This window comes from Diabrotica virgifera, chromosome 2 (assembly GCF_917563875.1).
Source record: "Diabrotica virgifera virgifera chromosome 2, PGI_DIABVI_V3a".
NCBI lineage: Eukaryota > Metazoa > Arthropoda > Insecta > Coleoptera > Chrysomelidae > Diabrotica > Diabrotica virgifera.
In genome coordinates, this window is record NC_065444.1 from 120,854,388 (window position 1) to 120,873,051 (window position 18,664).

Genomic DNA, 18,664 nt, shown 5'->3' on the forward strand with positions numbered 1-18,664 from the left:
AAACAACGGTATAAATTAAGGTTAGACGCGATCACTCTTCAGAATCTTGAAGCTGAATGTTTAATCTTCAATTTAAGTATCTGGCAACCTCAAAAATACTAATTTAAATATGAGTTTTTAAACCTCGAAAATGAGTATTTTCGAATTTTTCAGATTTTAAATCGCCTATAACTGGAAAACTATCAATTTTTAAGAAAAATTACAAGATACCATTCTTGTTTAAAATAACCCAAAAAATCTATAAATATATGTTCCAGAGCAAAAAAAGGTGATCTTTTGTATTTGTTTAAAAAATTGTTTAAACAATTTCTGCCCAAAAATTCCGCCCGGCACCCTTCAAATTTGTTTAAAGGGGACATTTTTGAATATGAATCCACAAAGAAATCGAATCAGAAATTTTTTCAGACGGGAGCGGTCTCACCACATGGACTAAATTATAATAATAGTAATAAATGGAATGACCACCTAGGGCTGAATAACATGGAAATAGTCTCAACAGAGCTCAATCCTTTTAATAGCGTAGGTATCTGAGATGATTCCATTTTTCCCGTAGAGAGAGTGTGGGCCATATGGCTAAATCTGATAACCGTAAATGGAACGTACACAGACACCTATTATTATCTCCACTACTAGAGTAATTCCGAAGAACCTCCGAGAACACATAAAAAAGCTAGGTCTGAATGAACATCTCTTTAAGAAAATGAGAAAGCTTTGTTACTCTCGGACGTTCAAATGAGCACCACAATTTTTAGGAGATCCTTCAGCACACCAAGTCACCTAATGCTCGATATCACAGAAAGCTCTCTCTACAACATCTGTAACACTGGTTCTGTTTCGTAGGCCTTCGTTTGTGATTCTATCATTGAACGCGCCATCCTTCTTTGTGCTATTCTTAGCTTTGAAGTATTGTTTTTTAGCAGAGACACCATTGTTTTTGCACCGTAGGTCATTACTGGCAGAACACATTGATCGAAGACTTTCCGCTTCAGCTTAATCGGTATGTTGCCGTCTTTAAATACGTTGTTAAGAGCTCCATATGCTGCACATCCATATGCTATTCTTCTTAATACCTCAACGGTTTAGTTGTCCTTGTTTATTCTAATTTAATGTTGAAGGTATATGTATTTCCCTGGCTGGCTGCATGCGTGGATGGGGTGGTGAGACCGGGTTGCCATGAAAGTCACAGAGCGCACGCAGAGAGTGCTAGATGGGGGTGACGAGCAAAGCTGGTGGGTCAGAGCTATGCCCGCTAAGGTCGGTTCCTGGCCTGCCGGTTGGAGAAAGAGGTGAGTTTAGTTGGTAGGCGGCTCGCTACGGCGTAGAGAGTTGAATCCAACAAACCTGGGACACCTTCCCAGAAGTCTTTAGAAGATTCTCACCTCCCAAAAAAAAAGGTATATGTATTTATTAACGAAGTTCTACTTCGCCTTTTAGTCATGCATTTTGTGTTGTGGATATTTTTTTATTATAAACCAAGTTCTTTACAGGCTCTTTCCAGTTCTTCTAACATAGTGTTGACTTCGCATAGGTCATCTTCTATTAAAACTATGTCTCATTGGTGATGCCAATAATTCAGGTGGTGCAGTCTTTCCCCGTCGACACTTATCCCTTTATGACCCCAATCAGGGTTTTAAAAGCACGTTCTATGGCAGTTATAAAAAGTTTTGGTGATAGTGTATCACCCTGTCTGACACCTCTTTGAATTTTTATTTTGTCATTGTTTTTGTGTAACTTTATTACGTTTGTCGCATTTCATCGAAACATGTAAAAATGACAAAAGGCAGATAAGATCGAATAAGCAACAAAGGAATTAAAAAGTTAATTAAAATTTTTTAATTTTCTTTTATTATTACATTTTATTTATTATTGGGAAGCATTTATTGAGAAGCTAGAAACATTTTTAATTTTTTAAGTTGTAGTCTGAACTAGTCTGAACTAAACAATTAACTATTATTAAAATGTTGATTGCAAAAAATAGTTCAAAGAGCATCTAATTTTGTGTTGTGGTTTGTTTTGATAGGAACTTTTTGACAGTTTTTCTGGTTTTAGTATAACATTGAAACGTTATAAAACACTAAATTTATATGGTGTCAACTACTGGATAAACCTTATTATAGCTGCTAGGTGACAAATGTTGTAGGTTATGTAAAATTTAATTTGATGGTCATATATTTATTCATCTATAAAAGATCAGCCAATACATTGATGTATATTCTCTGATCTATATGTCTAAGGATATATTTACTTATATTCGTTATAATTCCTTGTAATAAATATAAATATTCTTTACATTAATACTATTATCAAATTATGTAGAGTTTGTTTTATACTCTCAACATTTCGCCTATCAACTTCATTCACCATCATATTAGAGAGCTTTAGCCCGCTCGCATGTTGGAACTAACCCCGTGTGACTAACCTTTGCCCTCCCCCCGGCACTCCCCGGCGGTTCTCTTCCAGCCACTGTTGTTCAACACGCTGCAGGTTCGATCGGCTCTGGGTGCTGCCCAGCGGAGGAAGCTGTCCTTCAAGAACGTCTCCAACGTCGTGGTGCAGCTGCTTCATTCCATCAAGTACTCCATGGAGGTGCCTTTCTCCAATATGGCGCTGCAGACGGATCTCAAGGCGACGAACGCTAGGAAGGTGAGCAAATTTATTTATTATTTTATATTCAAGACAAGCTTACAAAATAGAAATAAAGCAACGGTTGTTGAACATGTGAATAACAGTTGTTCTGCGAATACTAGTAGCTTTAATTAATGAATTTATTATTTACTACAGATTAACTAATAGCGCCATTGGGTAATATAACTAACTTTAGTTTATCTTCTTCATGATTGAAGATTCGCAGTGGAGACTTTAAATCTAAATCCCGACCGTAGATAAATTTATCGGACATTTAAATAACAAAATATTGCATATTTTATGCCAAGTATTTTTACTTTGTTAATTTTTTCACTGTGAACTTTTGTATAGCTATATTTAAGTCACAACTATCTGGAGCGCTTTTTGTGTAATTTTACTTATCACAGACTATCAAAATACTTAATGTAGACTAAGAGCCGGTATAGGTGAAATTTGTTAATCATTTTAGGCACCTGTAACTTAAATAGTATAACCTAAAAGAAAACATATGAACACTGCGCCGTCACTTTTTAGTGGCAGATGCGTCGACAGTTGCGCATCAAACTTTCCACTTATGGACGGGATAAACAAATTAAAAGTTACCCTCCCTCACTACCAGAGCTATTTTTTTTTCATTTTTTTAAGTTTAATGTGATTAGCAAATAAGATGCAGCGTACTTTTAACCCACCACCTCCTTCCCCCACCATCAAAAACTTCATTTTTGGTTTTTATTTTTTCTAGGTGGGATGCAATAAATTTTAAAATTTCAAAACATTCACAGGCATAAGGCTTTTATAAAACCTGTCTATATTTTATATACCCATAGGCTGAGTGTTCTCAAATAATTTTAAAAATTTTTTTTGGAAAAAATCGTATTTTTTGGGCGATGGCTGCAGGTCTATTTTTTTTTAATCTTGTGTATTTTATCAAACACTATATATCTAATTTTTTCAGATTTTTTCGTAAGGCTCGCCACCTTCAAAAATCCAAAAAACAGTTTTTTTAGGGGTTTTGGGGGGTTTGAACGTGTTTCTCCCATTTTTAAATGTTCTAAAGGACTTAGTTACTTTAATTTACATATTATAACCTATAAAAAAGAAATTGATTTGATCTATTATGAAGTCTATATAACAGGGAAAATCCCCAAAAACCCCATAAAAAACAGTTTTTCGGATTTTTGAAAGTGGCGAACCTTACGGAAAAATCTGAAAAAAATTAAAAATATAGTGTTTGATAAAATACGCAAGACTAAAAAAAATTAGACCTGCAGCCGTCCCCAAAAAAAAGTTATACGCTATTTTAAAAAAAAAAATTTTAGGTTATGTTCACTCAACCTATGAGTCTATAAAAAATATTCATGTTATGTAAAAGCCTTAAATACGCGTGTAAATTTTTTGAAATGTAAAAATTTATTGCATCTCAACTAAAAAATAATAAAACCGAAAAATGAAGTTTTTGATGATGGGGAAAGGGGTGGTGGGTTAAAATTACGCTAAATCTTATTTGTTAATCATATAGAACTTAAAAAAAATTTAATGCTGGGAGTGAGAGAGGGTATTATACCTTTTAATTTATGTATCCCGTTCATAACATGTGCCACTAAAAAGTGACGGCACAGTGTACATACGTTTTCTTTTAGATTCTACTACTTAAGTTATAGGCTCTTATCGTGCCTAAAATGATTAAGAAATTTAGCGTCTATAGAAGCGTCTATACAAGTAGAAGAAATACTGTAAAAATTACAAATATTGTGTATTATGCCTTTTCGGCTAACAAAGATAGCCGTTTCTTTGTTTGTTTTCATTTGCTTTGAGGACATATGGACTAGTTTAATTTCTTTGTTTGTTTTCATTTGTTTTGAGGACATATGGACTTTATTATTTTTGTAGTTGAATGGGTTGCATATGTGAATTCATACAGAATGAAAATAAAAGAGAGACGTAATCACAATCATTTATTGTATTATTACGACTGGTTTCGCTGTCTATAATTTGCATAGCATCATCTTTCACATTGAAATAACATCTATATCACAAAAAACTATTTTTGAAAATAAAATATGCAATGTTTTTGTCGGTGAATGTACTATATCGACACCAACTGGGTAATATAGACCAGTATACGATTTCTCTACTAATGTTTACATATTTGTTTAATAGAGTAATATTTAATATATGAATACACAATAATTGCGGATGTGTGTTTTATTATTAGATGGATATAAAATATGTAAGTATGAAATTCTTTGACTAACAGTCGGATAGTAATAATATTTTTATAACTTATTCCAGCCATGGATTCGTAGCTTATCTTTTTTCTTCGGTACTTCCTCGATGAGGTACCTTGGCGCTCGGCTGCAATTTCCCGTTATGGTGTAAACATACTTTATTTATTGTAATCTCCAATCTTTAGCACAGTTTATATTAATAGTGTAATTTTTATTTAACTATTAAAAACAAAAATGTTCTGACACTGTTTTCTTGTGGCATGTCTAAGTAAAATATATGTTTATATGGGATTAAGAGGCAATTGATTGTAATGACAATTACATTTTTAACCACTGTTTGTGATTTTGATTTTCATCCAAGAAATCGTTTTCAACAAAAGATTATTTTAAAAAATTACGGAAAAATGTAGGCAAATGCCTTGCTTTTAGCTGAAAAGGTCTGAGGGTTGTTTTTTTACCCTATTTATATCAAATGCTGACCGTTTTGTGTATTTTTTGTATTACTTGTTTATGTATTATTTCTTTTATGTAATGTATCTTTATGTATTATATGTTTGTGTATTGTGTGTTTTATATGCATTGTGTGTGGTTGCAGATGATATGTCTCCGACTTTCGATAATAGGATATGGTGGTACCTGCTTCTTTGATTTCTCTCTCTTTTTCATGTCTATGACTTTCATGATTATTTATGTATATTTCCACTATGCTCTGTAATCATTGTCCCAGGCATGTTTGCATATATGTGATTTGTCGATGTCTCTGATTTTGATATATATATATATATATATATATATATATATATATATATATATATATATATATATATATATATATATATATATATATATGTTGATCTGTATATGTATAAACACAGAGTATTTTATAGATGCAGTTCTTTGATTTTTCTTGTGTGTTGGTGGGTTTGGTTTGGAGAGGATAGATCTCAGTGTATTGGTTGTTTTGAATGTCGTTGTGTGTACGTATTTTCTATCCTTTTTACTTTTTTTAATAAGCCCATTACATAAGGTATCATTTTCATCTTTTAAACCCTGTTTGTGAGTGTTTCTGGATTGCTTCTGATGTTTTGTTGTTTCCTTTCTTTAATCTAATGAAATTCCTTGTCTCGGGAGTAAAAAAACAAAAGTTTTGACAAAAAATGATTACCCTATTGTCATTTAGAAACAATGTGAAATATATTTAGCAAGACTGGAGATTGGAAGCAACAAACCACCACAAGCAATCCAGAAACACTCACAAGAAGAGATTCAAAGATAATTACACCATAATATGTAAATGACTTACCAGAAAAATTAAAACGGATAGAAAATGGAGAATAAGTATGTACATCACAACAAGATTCAAAACAACCAATACAATAGATCTACCCTGTCCAAAACCAAACCCAACAATACACAAGAAAGATTAAAAAACTGAATCTATAAAATACCCTGTGAATTAAATAATTTATAGGTGGGAGAAACAGCAAGACCATTAAATATCAGCATAAATGAGCATGAAACATACATCACAGATATGAAAACAACCATACAGTACAATGGAAAGATGCATTAATAACCATGAAAGAAACTGGCGCGAAAAATCAAAGAAGAAACTTTCTTACTACTTAATGAGAAAAAAAAATGCAAATCTATCAATGCGAATGTCTGAACAGGATTTGTTTGCTAATGCTAAAAGAAGAAGTCAATAAGAATATACCAACAATAACAATTAATAGAAAGTCGAAGACATATTATCTACTTTTATACACAATACATATGCGACACACAATACATAAACATATATACAGTCTGTCTAATTTACTTACCGTTGCACGTCATTATCTACGTTAGAGATCTAAGTTGACATTGTTGCCCAATTACAAAAAATTCTTGAATTCATTTTAAATCAAATACGTCACACAATTTTTGCGGAAGTGGATTATACAGCAAAACAAATTAATATTCAATGTAAATAAATAAAAACTTTAGAAATAGAAAACAAGAATTAAGTACATTAAATTACAACATAAAAACAGTAAATATAATGAAACAAATACTTATAGTAAAGAATATAAACAAATATGAAGTGTCATCGCCGCAACTGTCAAATAAATGTTACCAATTTATGCCAAAATATTACCTTCGTTCGATTATAGTTACAGTGTATTCCGAACAAATGTGCTTCATATAAACGCTTTATAATCCATTTATACAAATTAAATGAAACATATTATTGTGTATTTCTTTAAGTTAACATTAATAGAAATATTTAAATATTATTTCTACGCGTATATAATAAAATATGTCTAGTGGCTGTAATGCCAGTGTACTCGGCAAAGTGATTTTAAAAAAGAGCACACCTACCGCCTAAATATTTCTTGTTGGTATCATGTGACGTCACGGGCTATGACGAGGATGACGTGCAACGGTAGGTAAATTAGATGGAGTATACCTAAACACTCATTACACAAACGCATAATACACAAACAAATACATATTACAAAAAACACACAAAACAGTCAGAATCTGATATCTCAAGGGTACAAACACCACCCTTTTTTTCAATTAAATTTTGAGAAAAAATAATCTGCTAACAATATGGTTGGTTTATACATTTTTCGCAGAATTTTTTAATATTATTTTTTTGGAAACAATTTTCGGAGTAAAAATCAAAACGTCAAACATTAGTTAAATATATAATTTTCATTTCAATCAATTATGTCGTAATCCCATATAAACATAATATTCAAGTTAAAATACAAGACAAACAATAAAAGGTTAGGGATATTTTGCATAAAAGTTTTTTCTTGCTACGACCAGTTGCTTTATTTCCTAGATTTAACATTAATAATGGCTTATAGAGAACTCTGCACGATTAAAGAATATATTATTTACACATTTGTTTTTTCTATATTTTAGTAAAAACATACTTACAGAGTTCTTATAATCATTTACTTTAGTTACTTACAAGCTGTCAATGGGCTGCGGATGCGGAAATTCTATTAATTACAAAAAAAAAATAAAAAAATGTTAAGTGTAATTGTAAAGAATTTTTTAAAGAATATCTGCAGTTATGCGGAATTAACTAATCATCTAGTCACGAAGAAGTAAAAACTCAACGAGTGGTTGACGGTAAGACTTAAAAGGTTAAGAAAATTTTTTAATTGTCGGAAGTATTTAATTTCTATCTTTGTACAGAGTGCGCTGCTTTATATTGAAAATGTGTTCAAATATTTGCAATACGTCCAAATTATATTACACATACTGATTCTAACGTAGCAAATCTCAAGTAACGAGTTGGAAAATTTTAAAAAATATCTTGCTGAAAATTAAAAATAAATGGTTACAAATTGTTCATGTTGTTAAATCGTTGTAGCAAACAGAAATGAATAACTGTTTATGAGCTATTATTCACATCATTCATAAGTTACGATATTTTATATCTTATTTCCTTAATAAAATTATTTCAAAATATGCCGACGATATCGAATTATACCTCTGTTATCGGAATATTTATCATTCTTCATTTTCTTGTTTATTCTATTCCTTACTTCTATTATTTCTACTGTCTCATCTCTCATATTACAGCTTGTCCACTGGTCAACTCCATCAAACCCAATTAAAACTGGCAGATCAACTAGGAATTTTATACTACTGCGTCTGAAAAATTTCTGTCATACTTGTTAAAATACAAAAAACGTAATGTCTGCTAGCCGACTAAGAGATCAAGCAGATTACTTATATTCATTTATGCAGTGAGGACGTTTGAGTTGGAATAAATTAATTTTCTCGAGAATGGGCGACTCTGAAGATAAATCCCGAAACGTCGATTTTTATTTTTAAATAATAATTTTTTGGTATATACAGGGTGTTTGGTAAAGAATGGGCCATAGCTTAACCTTAGATTCCTGAGGTTAAAATAGGTCGATTTAAGCTAACTTACCTTAGTACGAAAGTTCATAATAACCGAAATACAGGGTGTCAAAGTCAAACTTTTATTTTATTTATTCTTGAATATTTCCTAACAGGCAAGGGATAATAACGCGAAATTTGGTAAACGGGGGTTTTCTGGGATGAGAAATCTAAATTCGCCACCAAAAATGATGTATTACCCAGAGGGCGCCACGTGCGCCTTTCAGCGCTTATTTATTATGTTCAATTTTTTTATTACCCACTCTACATACTTTTTGAATCAAAACTTTTATTCTCTTAATATGTTTACTTAAAAAAGGTATAATACATTCATCTCGCTAAATTTAACCGTTTTCGAGATAAACGCATTTTAAATTTGCGAGATAACATAATTTTTTGCATAATACCATTGTATAGTATTTTTACTACAAAAACGTTATTACGTAGGTCAAAATTTTTGACGTAAGAGAACTGTCAAAACATTAGAATGTGACTTTTCATTATTGCTATGTTTATTATAAACACGGCAATAATGAAAAGTCACATTCTAATGTTTTGACAGTTCTCTTACGTCAAAAATTTTGACCTACGTAATAACGTTTTTGTAGTAAAAATACTATAGTTACACCCTAAAAATAACTTAAAACCATAAAAATTTCCAAAAATGTATCGCAAATTTTTTCAAATGGAATTTGCGATGCAATGACATAAATATGAGAACTGGCACAATGATTATGATTTTAAGTTATTTTTCGGGTGTAACTACAATCATATTATGCAAAAAATTATGTTGTATTGCAGACTTAAAATGCGTTTATCTTGAAAACAGTTGAGTTTAGCGAGACGAATGTAGTATATCTTTTTAAGTAAATATATTAAGAGAATAAATGTTTTGATCCAAAAAGTATGTAGAGTGGGGGATAAAAAAATTGAACGTATTAAATGAGCGCTGAAATACGTATGTGGCGCCGTCTGGGTAATACATCATTTTTGGTGGCGAATTTAGATTTCTTGTCCCAAAAAACCCCCGCTTACCAAATTTCGTGTTGTTATCCCATGCCTGTCAGGAAATATTCAAGAATAAATAAAATAAAACTTTAACTTTGACACCCTATATTTCGGTTATTATCAAATTTCGTACTAAGGTAAGTTAGCTTAAATCGACCTATTTTAAGCTCAGGAATCTAAGGTTAAGTTATGGCCCATTCTTTACCAAACACCCTGTATATCATACTAGTAACGTCAACCATCTGGGCGTGATGACTTAATCGATGATTTTTTTAAATGAGAATAGGGTATGTATGAGTCGTGTGATAGCTCATTCCAAAGGTTATTCAATGCTCTATTCGCTAATATAAACATTAAAATCTCTCTGATTGAACTAAAATATAATGCGGCTGTAGTTTCGTGTTGCAACGAAATTGAAAATGGTTATTCATTTTTGATTTACATGTTTACTCTGATTTGAATTACTATAATTTTATCCATAAAACCTACGCATAGAAACTATTGAAATACCTCCGAAATTCTTTCCTTATATTAGCCTTCTTTTTGTGGCTGAATAGATCAAGCAATCCAAAGCCACTAAAAAAGCCTTTTTGTTGATTTTCTTTTCTATTCATTTACTTATATATATTTACTTTGCATTTTAAATCTAAAGAAAAGTGCAAATTTTCTTTGCGAAGTGGTATGTTATGAAAAATAAATGAATATTAATAGGTAACCTAAAATGTTTAACGACCACATATCCATTAAAATTTTGTAACTACTATTATTATGTATGCAAGACTAACGGAATTTTAATTAAGCTTCGACAAATAAATGTCAAACATATTGAAGAGCGCACTCTGTATCAAAGAAGTAAATTAATCGTCACATGCAACAAAAAGTCAGATTCCTATTTATGTAGGAAATTGCATTCCTCTTTTATAACCAATGACAATTTGAATTGAGAATGACTGTTTTTTAGTTGACAATAAAGAGTTTTATTTTGTATTAGCGAAGTTTATTTTAACATGTTTATTTATTGTACTTAATTGTTTTATGGGAACACTAAGATAGTCTAGGAAAGAAATACAAAATGTAGAAGAGATGTTGCTTCTTGGATTGCTCGTTTAAATTGAGAAGATAAAATTGTAAGAGTGGGTTGACATGCGTGCAAGGATTTTTCTGAAATGTTTCCAAAATTTTATGTATGTTTAGTGTGTTGATTCTTTTTTGTTTGCGTAGTGTTTTCTACTGTACAATCACAACTCTTTTGATGAAGAAGAAAAGATAAATAAAAAGGGGAAGAATTTTGAAATTTATTTGAATAGATTTCAAATAGTTTTTGCTGTCCTCTGGTTTGGGGTGTTTTCACAATAGAGTATAAGTTACTTGTCTATTTTCGGACACCTTCCACTATGCGAATTTTTGGTATCCTACAAAATTGTTCTGGTCCAGTAGAAGGAGTATTGGCTCCTTATTTAGCAGGACTGTCTGTATTTCGTTACCAGTAATTTCTTTATGCCCTGCCTCTCATATCAATTGTTTAAATGACTGTATGCAGTCCCAAGTTGGTATGAACTCGTAAGTTATAAACTTTTTTTCAGTGTAGCTATCTAGCGCGATACATATTTCGCCGAATTTAGACGTTTTTAGATACTCTTGAGCAGAAAAATATATTCTTAGCATTGCAGGTATAAACAGTATAAAACCTATTAAACAGCTAAGTCCAGGTTTCTTTACCCGTGCGTCATTAATACCTGACGAGATAAAACACATACTTTTTATCTAGCATCATTGTCTTCCACGCATAAAACTAAAGACAAACCAGATACCGCCTGTTATTAAGTGAAAACACATGTTATTTTTATAAACGCTTTAGAGTCAGTACATCGAAAAAAGATAGGTACAAGAAAGACGCTTGGGAACGTTTTCAGACTTTAAGTATAATTTGTGACGTTTCCGGTTTGTTTACTTGTCACTGTCAGTTTGTTGGATATTTTGCTGTTTTTTGTCCTCTTTTTGCATTTAGAAGTTATTTATATTAAATCAACAGTGGTTTTTATAACTAATTTTATACTGGAGTGTAAAATTTTATTGTAATTGTATTTTATTTTGATATTAATTTCCATACAAAGTTAACCTCATTCACAGTTGTTAAGGGATGGTTTTGTTTAAATTTCCGTAAAAGTGAAATAAATGACAAAAGAAAATATTTTATTTTCAAATATTTATATTTATATAGAAAATAATTTATATTTCATATATCACTAATGATTTTAAAAGAATTTATTAAGCTACTTTAAATGTAGCTTCAACATTTTAAATTTTATTTATTTTATAACGGCAAATTTTATAATATAATCAGTAATCGGAGTAATAGCCACTTGCTATCACTTGCTATTATAGATTTCCCAATTATTTCGTAAGCTTTAAATTATGACGCACGGGTATAGAATCATGGACTCAAGTGTATTTAGTGTCAAAATGTTCCATTTCAAAACATGATTTTTCTATAATAGGCCAAGCTGAGAATAACGAGTTTTTTTGGCTTTCAAAAGTTAACAGAAAGCCTCCTTTATCGTTTGAAAAGTGGTTGGTAGAACATAAAGAACAAAAATCGGTGCACAAGGTTTAGAGTAAAATATCATAATTTTGTTGTAATTTAATCATTACTATAAATGGGACTTTTGTAGAAAGACAAAAACAAATAATTTTTCTTATAAAACTTTATCAGTACATTTTTAGCGGGGAAAAGTCGGAAAAACCAACGATTTCTTGAACAATTCATAAGTTGGCCTGTTTTAAAGTTAAAGAGCTAATTTTCTGGATAATGTGTATTTATAATACGTTGTTTAAAGAGACACACGGTAGACACTATCTGACGAATAATTTTTTCAAAATCTTAGTTTGAATATTTTACACCGATATTTTGGATAGCTCAGAATAATAAGTGGAGTTATCCGATTTTAATTTAGAAAACATAGTAAAACTCAAAATTTATTCTCCAACTTGTATAATTTTCAATTTTCAATAAGAGAACAGTGGGGGATTGATGCAAGCGAGAAGTGTAGAAAATTAAAAATGCCTTATAATAATTAATCCCCCACACATCCGCCATGTTTAAATGAAATCAAAGATATTATACAAGTTGGAGAATAAAAGGTGTAGCTGATTAAGATAGTGAAAAATGTCCCCAGTGATATTCCAAAAATACCACGTTGGGCTACATCAAAAAGTTTTCGACCAAAAAAATTTTTAGACCCATACCCCTATCCATAACACCCAAAAAATTAAAACGTGTTTTTTCATTTTTTTGACGATATCTTCGGATAAAAAACACGAAAAATGTATAATCTTCCAATCCCACCCATAACGTCAAAACAAAATTGATACATATTTTTCCGTTTTTTTGGCGATATCTTTGGTTCTAACCATCGCAAAAACTTCTCTTTTCTTTCATTTTATAGGGATTTTTATTTCCTACTACATGGTATTTTTTAATAAATAAAAAACCCTAAAAAATAAAAAAGGATTAGTTTTTACGATGATTAGAACTGAAGATATCGCCAAAAAAAAATAACACGTTTTAATTTTTTTTGTGGAGCCATGGGTGGGGATAGCGGTCTAAAGATTTTTTGGTGGAATATTTTTTGATGTAGAACATCGTGTTATTTTTTTTTGGAATATCGCTGAAGGCATTTTCCAGTATCTTAACAGGCTACCATTACCGGTCGGTTGTTTACTCTTTTGAATTTTACTGATATATGTTTTCTAAATAAAAATCAGATAACCTCACTTGATATGCTAAGTGCTAATATTCAACCTAAGATTAAAAAATTGTCCCACTTAAAAAACTGTCCTATCACCAGCATTTTTGTCTATATCTTAAATGTTTAGAACGTCGGACTACGAAAACTTCCCATTAATTTTGTCGGACAGAACTTACAATTGATTTTTGAACCTTAAATTAAACCCTCAGTCATTAAACCGTCATGCAAAAATCAGACTGCTATTTATCACCAATATAATTCCTCTCATGTGACATGTTTTACGTGTCGGACTCGTTAAAATGCCCAACATTTTTGTCGGACAAACATTTTTTCATATATTATATAACGTTGGTATTGAATAAACTTAAAAACAACCTGCTAGTTTTCACAATCATAAACTTGTCAGGAACACATTTATCATGTTCCACAATTAAAACTTCCCCTGTTCCAGTGTTCCCATACATAAAGGTTTGTCCGACTTGACACCGTTAAGCTATGAACAAATTTCTAGCTTGTTATTAATAAACTTTTCTTTGGTACGCGGGATCCAGGACTATACAGACAATAAACTTGCTCCAGTTTAAACAACATTATCCAGAGAAACAGTTATTAAGTTTAAAAAGGCCCAAGTTGCAAATTTTTCAAGAAAATGGAGGGTTTTAAAAGTTTTTTCGACTTTGTGTGTTTTTTATACGCTATAAAAAAAGTCCTATAGACGGTAGGTACTGCGATTAAATTACCATTAAATTAAAAATTTTCTAAACGGAAAAATCAGGATTTTTTTATGTTTTTCTATAACATAGCATTCGGGTAGAAAAACGTAATTTATGTACTAATTTTGCTTTTTTTATGTTATACGAACCACTTTTCAAAATCAGTAGAGGTTAGTTTGCTGTTAAATTGTGAATATCAAACGAGATTTGATTTTGCTCTATAAACTGATAATCTGAGATACGATATAAGGTCGATTTGCACCGATCTGTTTAATGGATAAAAATTACTGGACATGTAATTTAGCATGTTAACAATTACAAAAAACAAGGGTTGCCCGATCTAATCTTGTTCTAGCTATAATTAAGGTACTAGTACACTTTAGAAGACCAACAATAAGCAATTTTTCAAGATTTTTTTTTTCACAACCTTTCTTAAAAATGAACATAAAACTTTTTACATGTTAATATCTAACTCTTAGAGAATATAAAAAATATACCTTTTTTCATTTATGCACGTACACTAATATTGTAGAGGGCGCCAAAATCGAGGCCTCGAAAAAAAGTAGTTTCGATGGCGGACAGTTAATCTCAGGATTGGGATCTCTGAAGCAAAAAAATCGTACGACATTTGAAAAAGGAAGGTTTCTTACGTGACAATTTACCACCTTTAGTGAAAAATTCCGCAAAAAAAAGATTTTACGGAAATCTGAAAAAATTCTGTGAAAAAATCGCCCGTTTTTCTTTAGTTTTTTATGGTTAAAAAATATTTATTTTTTATTTTTTCGTCAAATTGTGGTAAATTGTCACGTAAGACACCTTTCTCTTTCAAACGCAGTACGATTTTTTTTGTTTCAGATATCTCAATCCTGAGATTAACTGTCCGCCAGCATTTTTCGAGGCCTCGACTTTTGCGCCCTCTACAATATTAGCGTACGTGCATAAATGAAAAAATATATATTTTTTGTACTTTTTAAGAGTTAGATATTAATATGTAAAAAGTTTTATGTTCATTTTTAATAAACGTTCTGAGAAAAAAATTCTTGAAAACAATAGCTATTTGTATAACAAGGGAGGAAAGTGCTACTTTTCCTCCCGAGAATGAAGTTTACTGCCCGACGCGTAGCGGAGGGCAGTAATCATTCAAGGGAGGAAAAGGCACTTTACTCCCATGTTATACATATGGTTTTTCCACCTTCCTCAAATAACAAGTCATTTTTTCATTTCTACTTAATTTATTTACGTAACTAACCAACAAAATTTATTAGAACTAAAACAAACAAGTAGGTACAATATAACTGTCAACTGTCAAATATAAGTCAAATTATTTTAATGTAAACATTGTTAAATCAAAATAACAATTTACTGTTTTTTACCATTCTACAAAATACAGGGTGTTTTATAAATAAACGTTAAAATAAACGATACTTACGTAATAGAAAATAGATATTGTACAGGGCGTCCATAAGTTGTATTTCATGAATGAAATACTATGACGTCACGTTTACTTTTCCTCCCTAGGGAGGAAAAATTTTTTCCTCCCTAGGGAGGAAAAGTACAACTTTGCTCCCTAAAATCAGGTCCGGAAAAGTATACTTTCGGTAGAGGTAGGTGGAAATAATTATTTTTGGCCTGCTAAAGTGTACTAGTACTATAATAATTAAAAAATGACATTTTTTTATAAATAAAAAAAAGATTTTGTCCCGGCAGATAAGATTTCAGATTTTTTACGCCATTCTAAACAAAAAAGGTCTTTTGTAATTTTTCTCTGAAGTTGATCGTTTTCTAGTTATAAACAATTTAAAACTGAAAAAAGAACGAAAGATGACGATTTTCAAGGCTCAAAAACGTAAGTATAAAATATCATTTTTGAAATTACGTAGAAATATCAATTTTGAAGTAACTAAATTCAAGTTCAAACCGTATTCTATCAGTTCTTGATAAGTCTTTTGGACTTATGTATTTTATTCTGAAACATTGTTTTTTAGTTGTTAATGCTCGTATCCCCATAAGAAACATTCCTCATTAAAAATTTTAAAAATATGTTTTAGAATAAAACATGGCTAAAATTCTTTTCGAGACCTAATAGAAAAAGGTTTGAACTTGAATGTATGTACTTGATGATTACAAAAATGATATTTTTTACTTGTGTTTTTGAGCCTTTAAAATTGTCATCTTTCGTCCTTTTTTCAGTTTTAAATTGTTTATAACTCGAAAACGATCAACTTCAGAGAAAAGTTACCAAAGACCTTTTTTGTTTAGAATGATTCAAAAAATCTGAAATAGTATGTACCCGGCTCGAAATTTTTTTTAAATTTATAAAAAATGTAATTTTTTAATTATTAAATAATTATAGTTATAACAAGATTATATCGAGCAACCCTTGTTTTTTGTAATTGTTAACATGCTAAATTACATATCCAATAATTTTTATTCATTAAGCAGATCGGTGCAAATCGACCTTATATCGGATCCTCGACTAGGAGCTATAAAATTAACTGCAACCAGCTCTTCCCTATTTCCGAGACAATTACGAAATCTCAGTCGAGTTTTATTGATATAATTTCAGTACAACTACATACTGATGTACAGCGTTCTATACCTATAGTTTAGCATAATATATCTATTTAACTACGGTTGTACGACATGCCCCTTAGTCTTCTGTAATAATTTGGGCAGTCTTTAGCGTTTCCTTATTAGATTTTGCTGCTTCAGTCTTACAAAGGTAGTTATAAAACATTAATTTTGTATTATTTGTCTTTCGTAAATTATATTGAATCATTTAGAAACATTTTGTCACAGATCATTCGTAATTTATGTTATCATTTAATTTATCGAACTGAAAAACAGTCATTTACAATACAATCCTTCCTATACTCTCTACTTTTCTTACTTAGTAAATATTAGTGAGTTGTAAGAATATTTAATTCGTATATATCTAGTTAACTGTATTATCAGAAAAAACTTAGTAATTTGGTTATAATATATGTACTCGTACTCATGGACAAAAATATTCCAAAAAAATATGGCCCTCTACCAGGCCAATTTTATTTTCAGTGGAAAAATTTACAGCTTGATAGGTTTTGACTTAAAAGGGCCAATCAACTAGCGCTAACGAAAAGCGTACAAGTTACACGTATACTCAGCAGTATACGACCAAAGACGGGTTTGCATGCTACAGGCAAAAAAATAGCTGAAATAGCTGAAAAATGGCTGAAAAAGAGCTAGAAATTGGACCGCCTTCAGGCGGTCTTGCCTGCTAGATAGTTAAGGTTGTACATTATTCTGTTGGTTGAAATTATACATAATTTTTGGTATTCTTTTAGTTGCATGATCCCAGTAAAGGTTAGGGGGTATTTGTGTATGGTGATGATCGATACTAAATCACTGAATCGGTGTTAACTGGCGATAAAATATAACAGTGCTCTGCTATATGTAGTCTTGCTATACATCCTGGCATCTCAATATCAATATATTTAAGTCAAATGTAGGCTCCACTTCTTCTTCTTCTTTTAGCATCATAAACTTGGATGGGTCTTTTCTGTCTCGCTATGTCCTTCCATTCAGATCTCTCTTGTGCCCTTCTCCTGGATTGTCTTATATTCATGGTTTTTAGGTCGTCTTACATGTTATCTAACCATCTGGTTCTGGGACTTCCTTTTTTTCGTGTTCCTATCGGCTTCCATGGTAATATTTTCTTTGCTGTTTTCTCATCTTCTTTTCGCTGGACATGTACCAGCCAATATCATACCTTTCATTCAATTCGTCAGTGCCTTTCATTCATCGTTTCTCCTGATTCTCCATGGACCGTTCTCCTCTTGCCCTGGGTCATATACTTTTCTCAGTATTTTTCTTTCGAATGTCCTGAGTTGGGTCCACTAGTTGGTTGTAGTGTCCACTACAACAACCAAGCTGCTCATCAGAGTTTTTATCTTAGCTTTTTATAAATTCTAAAGTTGCCGATTCTCAAAAATTTCTCTAGTATGTAGCTCCATAGATATATTAGTTAGTAATCCTAATACTTAAAATTCCGACCTAAAAAAATTATCAAAGTTGTTCATAAGTAAACATCATAGGCATGTAGGTATTGTCCAACAGATCCCGCAAAATTTGCTTGACATTTTCATTAAACATTTTTAAGTTTTTATATTTGACCTGATTTATTCATTCATTCGTTAACAATTTCCATCCATATGGATTATAGCTAACGCCATGGCGTTCAAAATCTTATTCTTGAGTGAGGTGGATTACTCCTCTGTCATTAATAGCTTGCTGTGTGTTTTTGCTGCTAGTGTGACTCTTTTTCATTTCTTCCTGTCCTTGCACTGAACTTCCCAGCCTTTCACATATCACATATTCACACTCTTATATCTTTTTCTACATCATCCAGCCATCTTCCTCTGGGTCTTTCTCTACACCTGGGCCATATTGG

General features: G+C 31.3%; 1 protein-coding gene across 4 annotated transcripts in view; it reads left to right on the forward strand.

The window, feature by feature from the left end:
• Positions 1 to 18,664, forward strand: part of LOC114325217 (Ca(2+)/calmodulin-responsive adenylate cyclase) — an 897,698-nt gene that overhangs the window by 611,674 nt on the left and 267,360 nt on the right. For 3 of the 4 annotated variants that reach the window (XM_050642766.1, XM_050642767.1, XM_050642769.1), the window contains exon 9: positions 2,461 to 2,643. In XM_050642766.1, coding sequence (XP_050498723.1) covers positions 2,461 to 2,643 — 183 coding nt within the window. The remainder of the gene's footprint in view (positions 1 to 2,460; positions 2,644 to 18,664) is intronic. The other variant, XM_050642770.1, reaches the window with a different exon arrangement.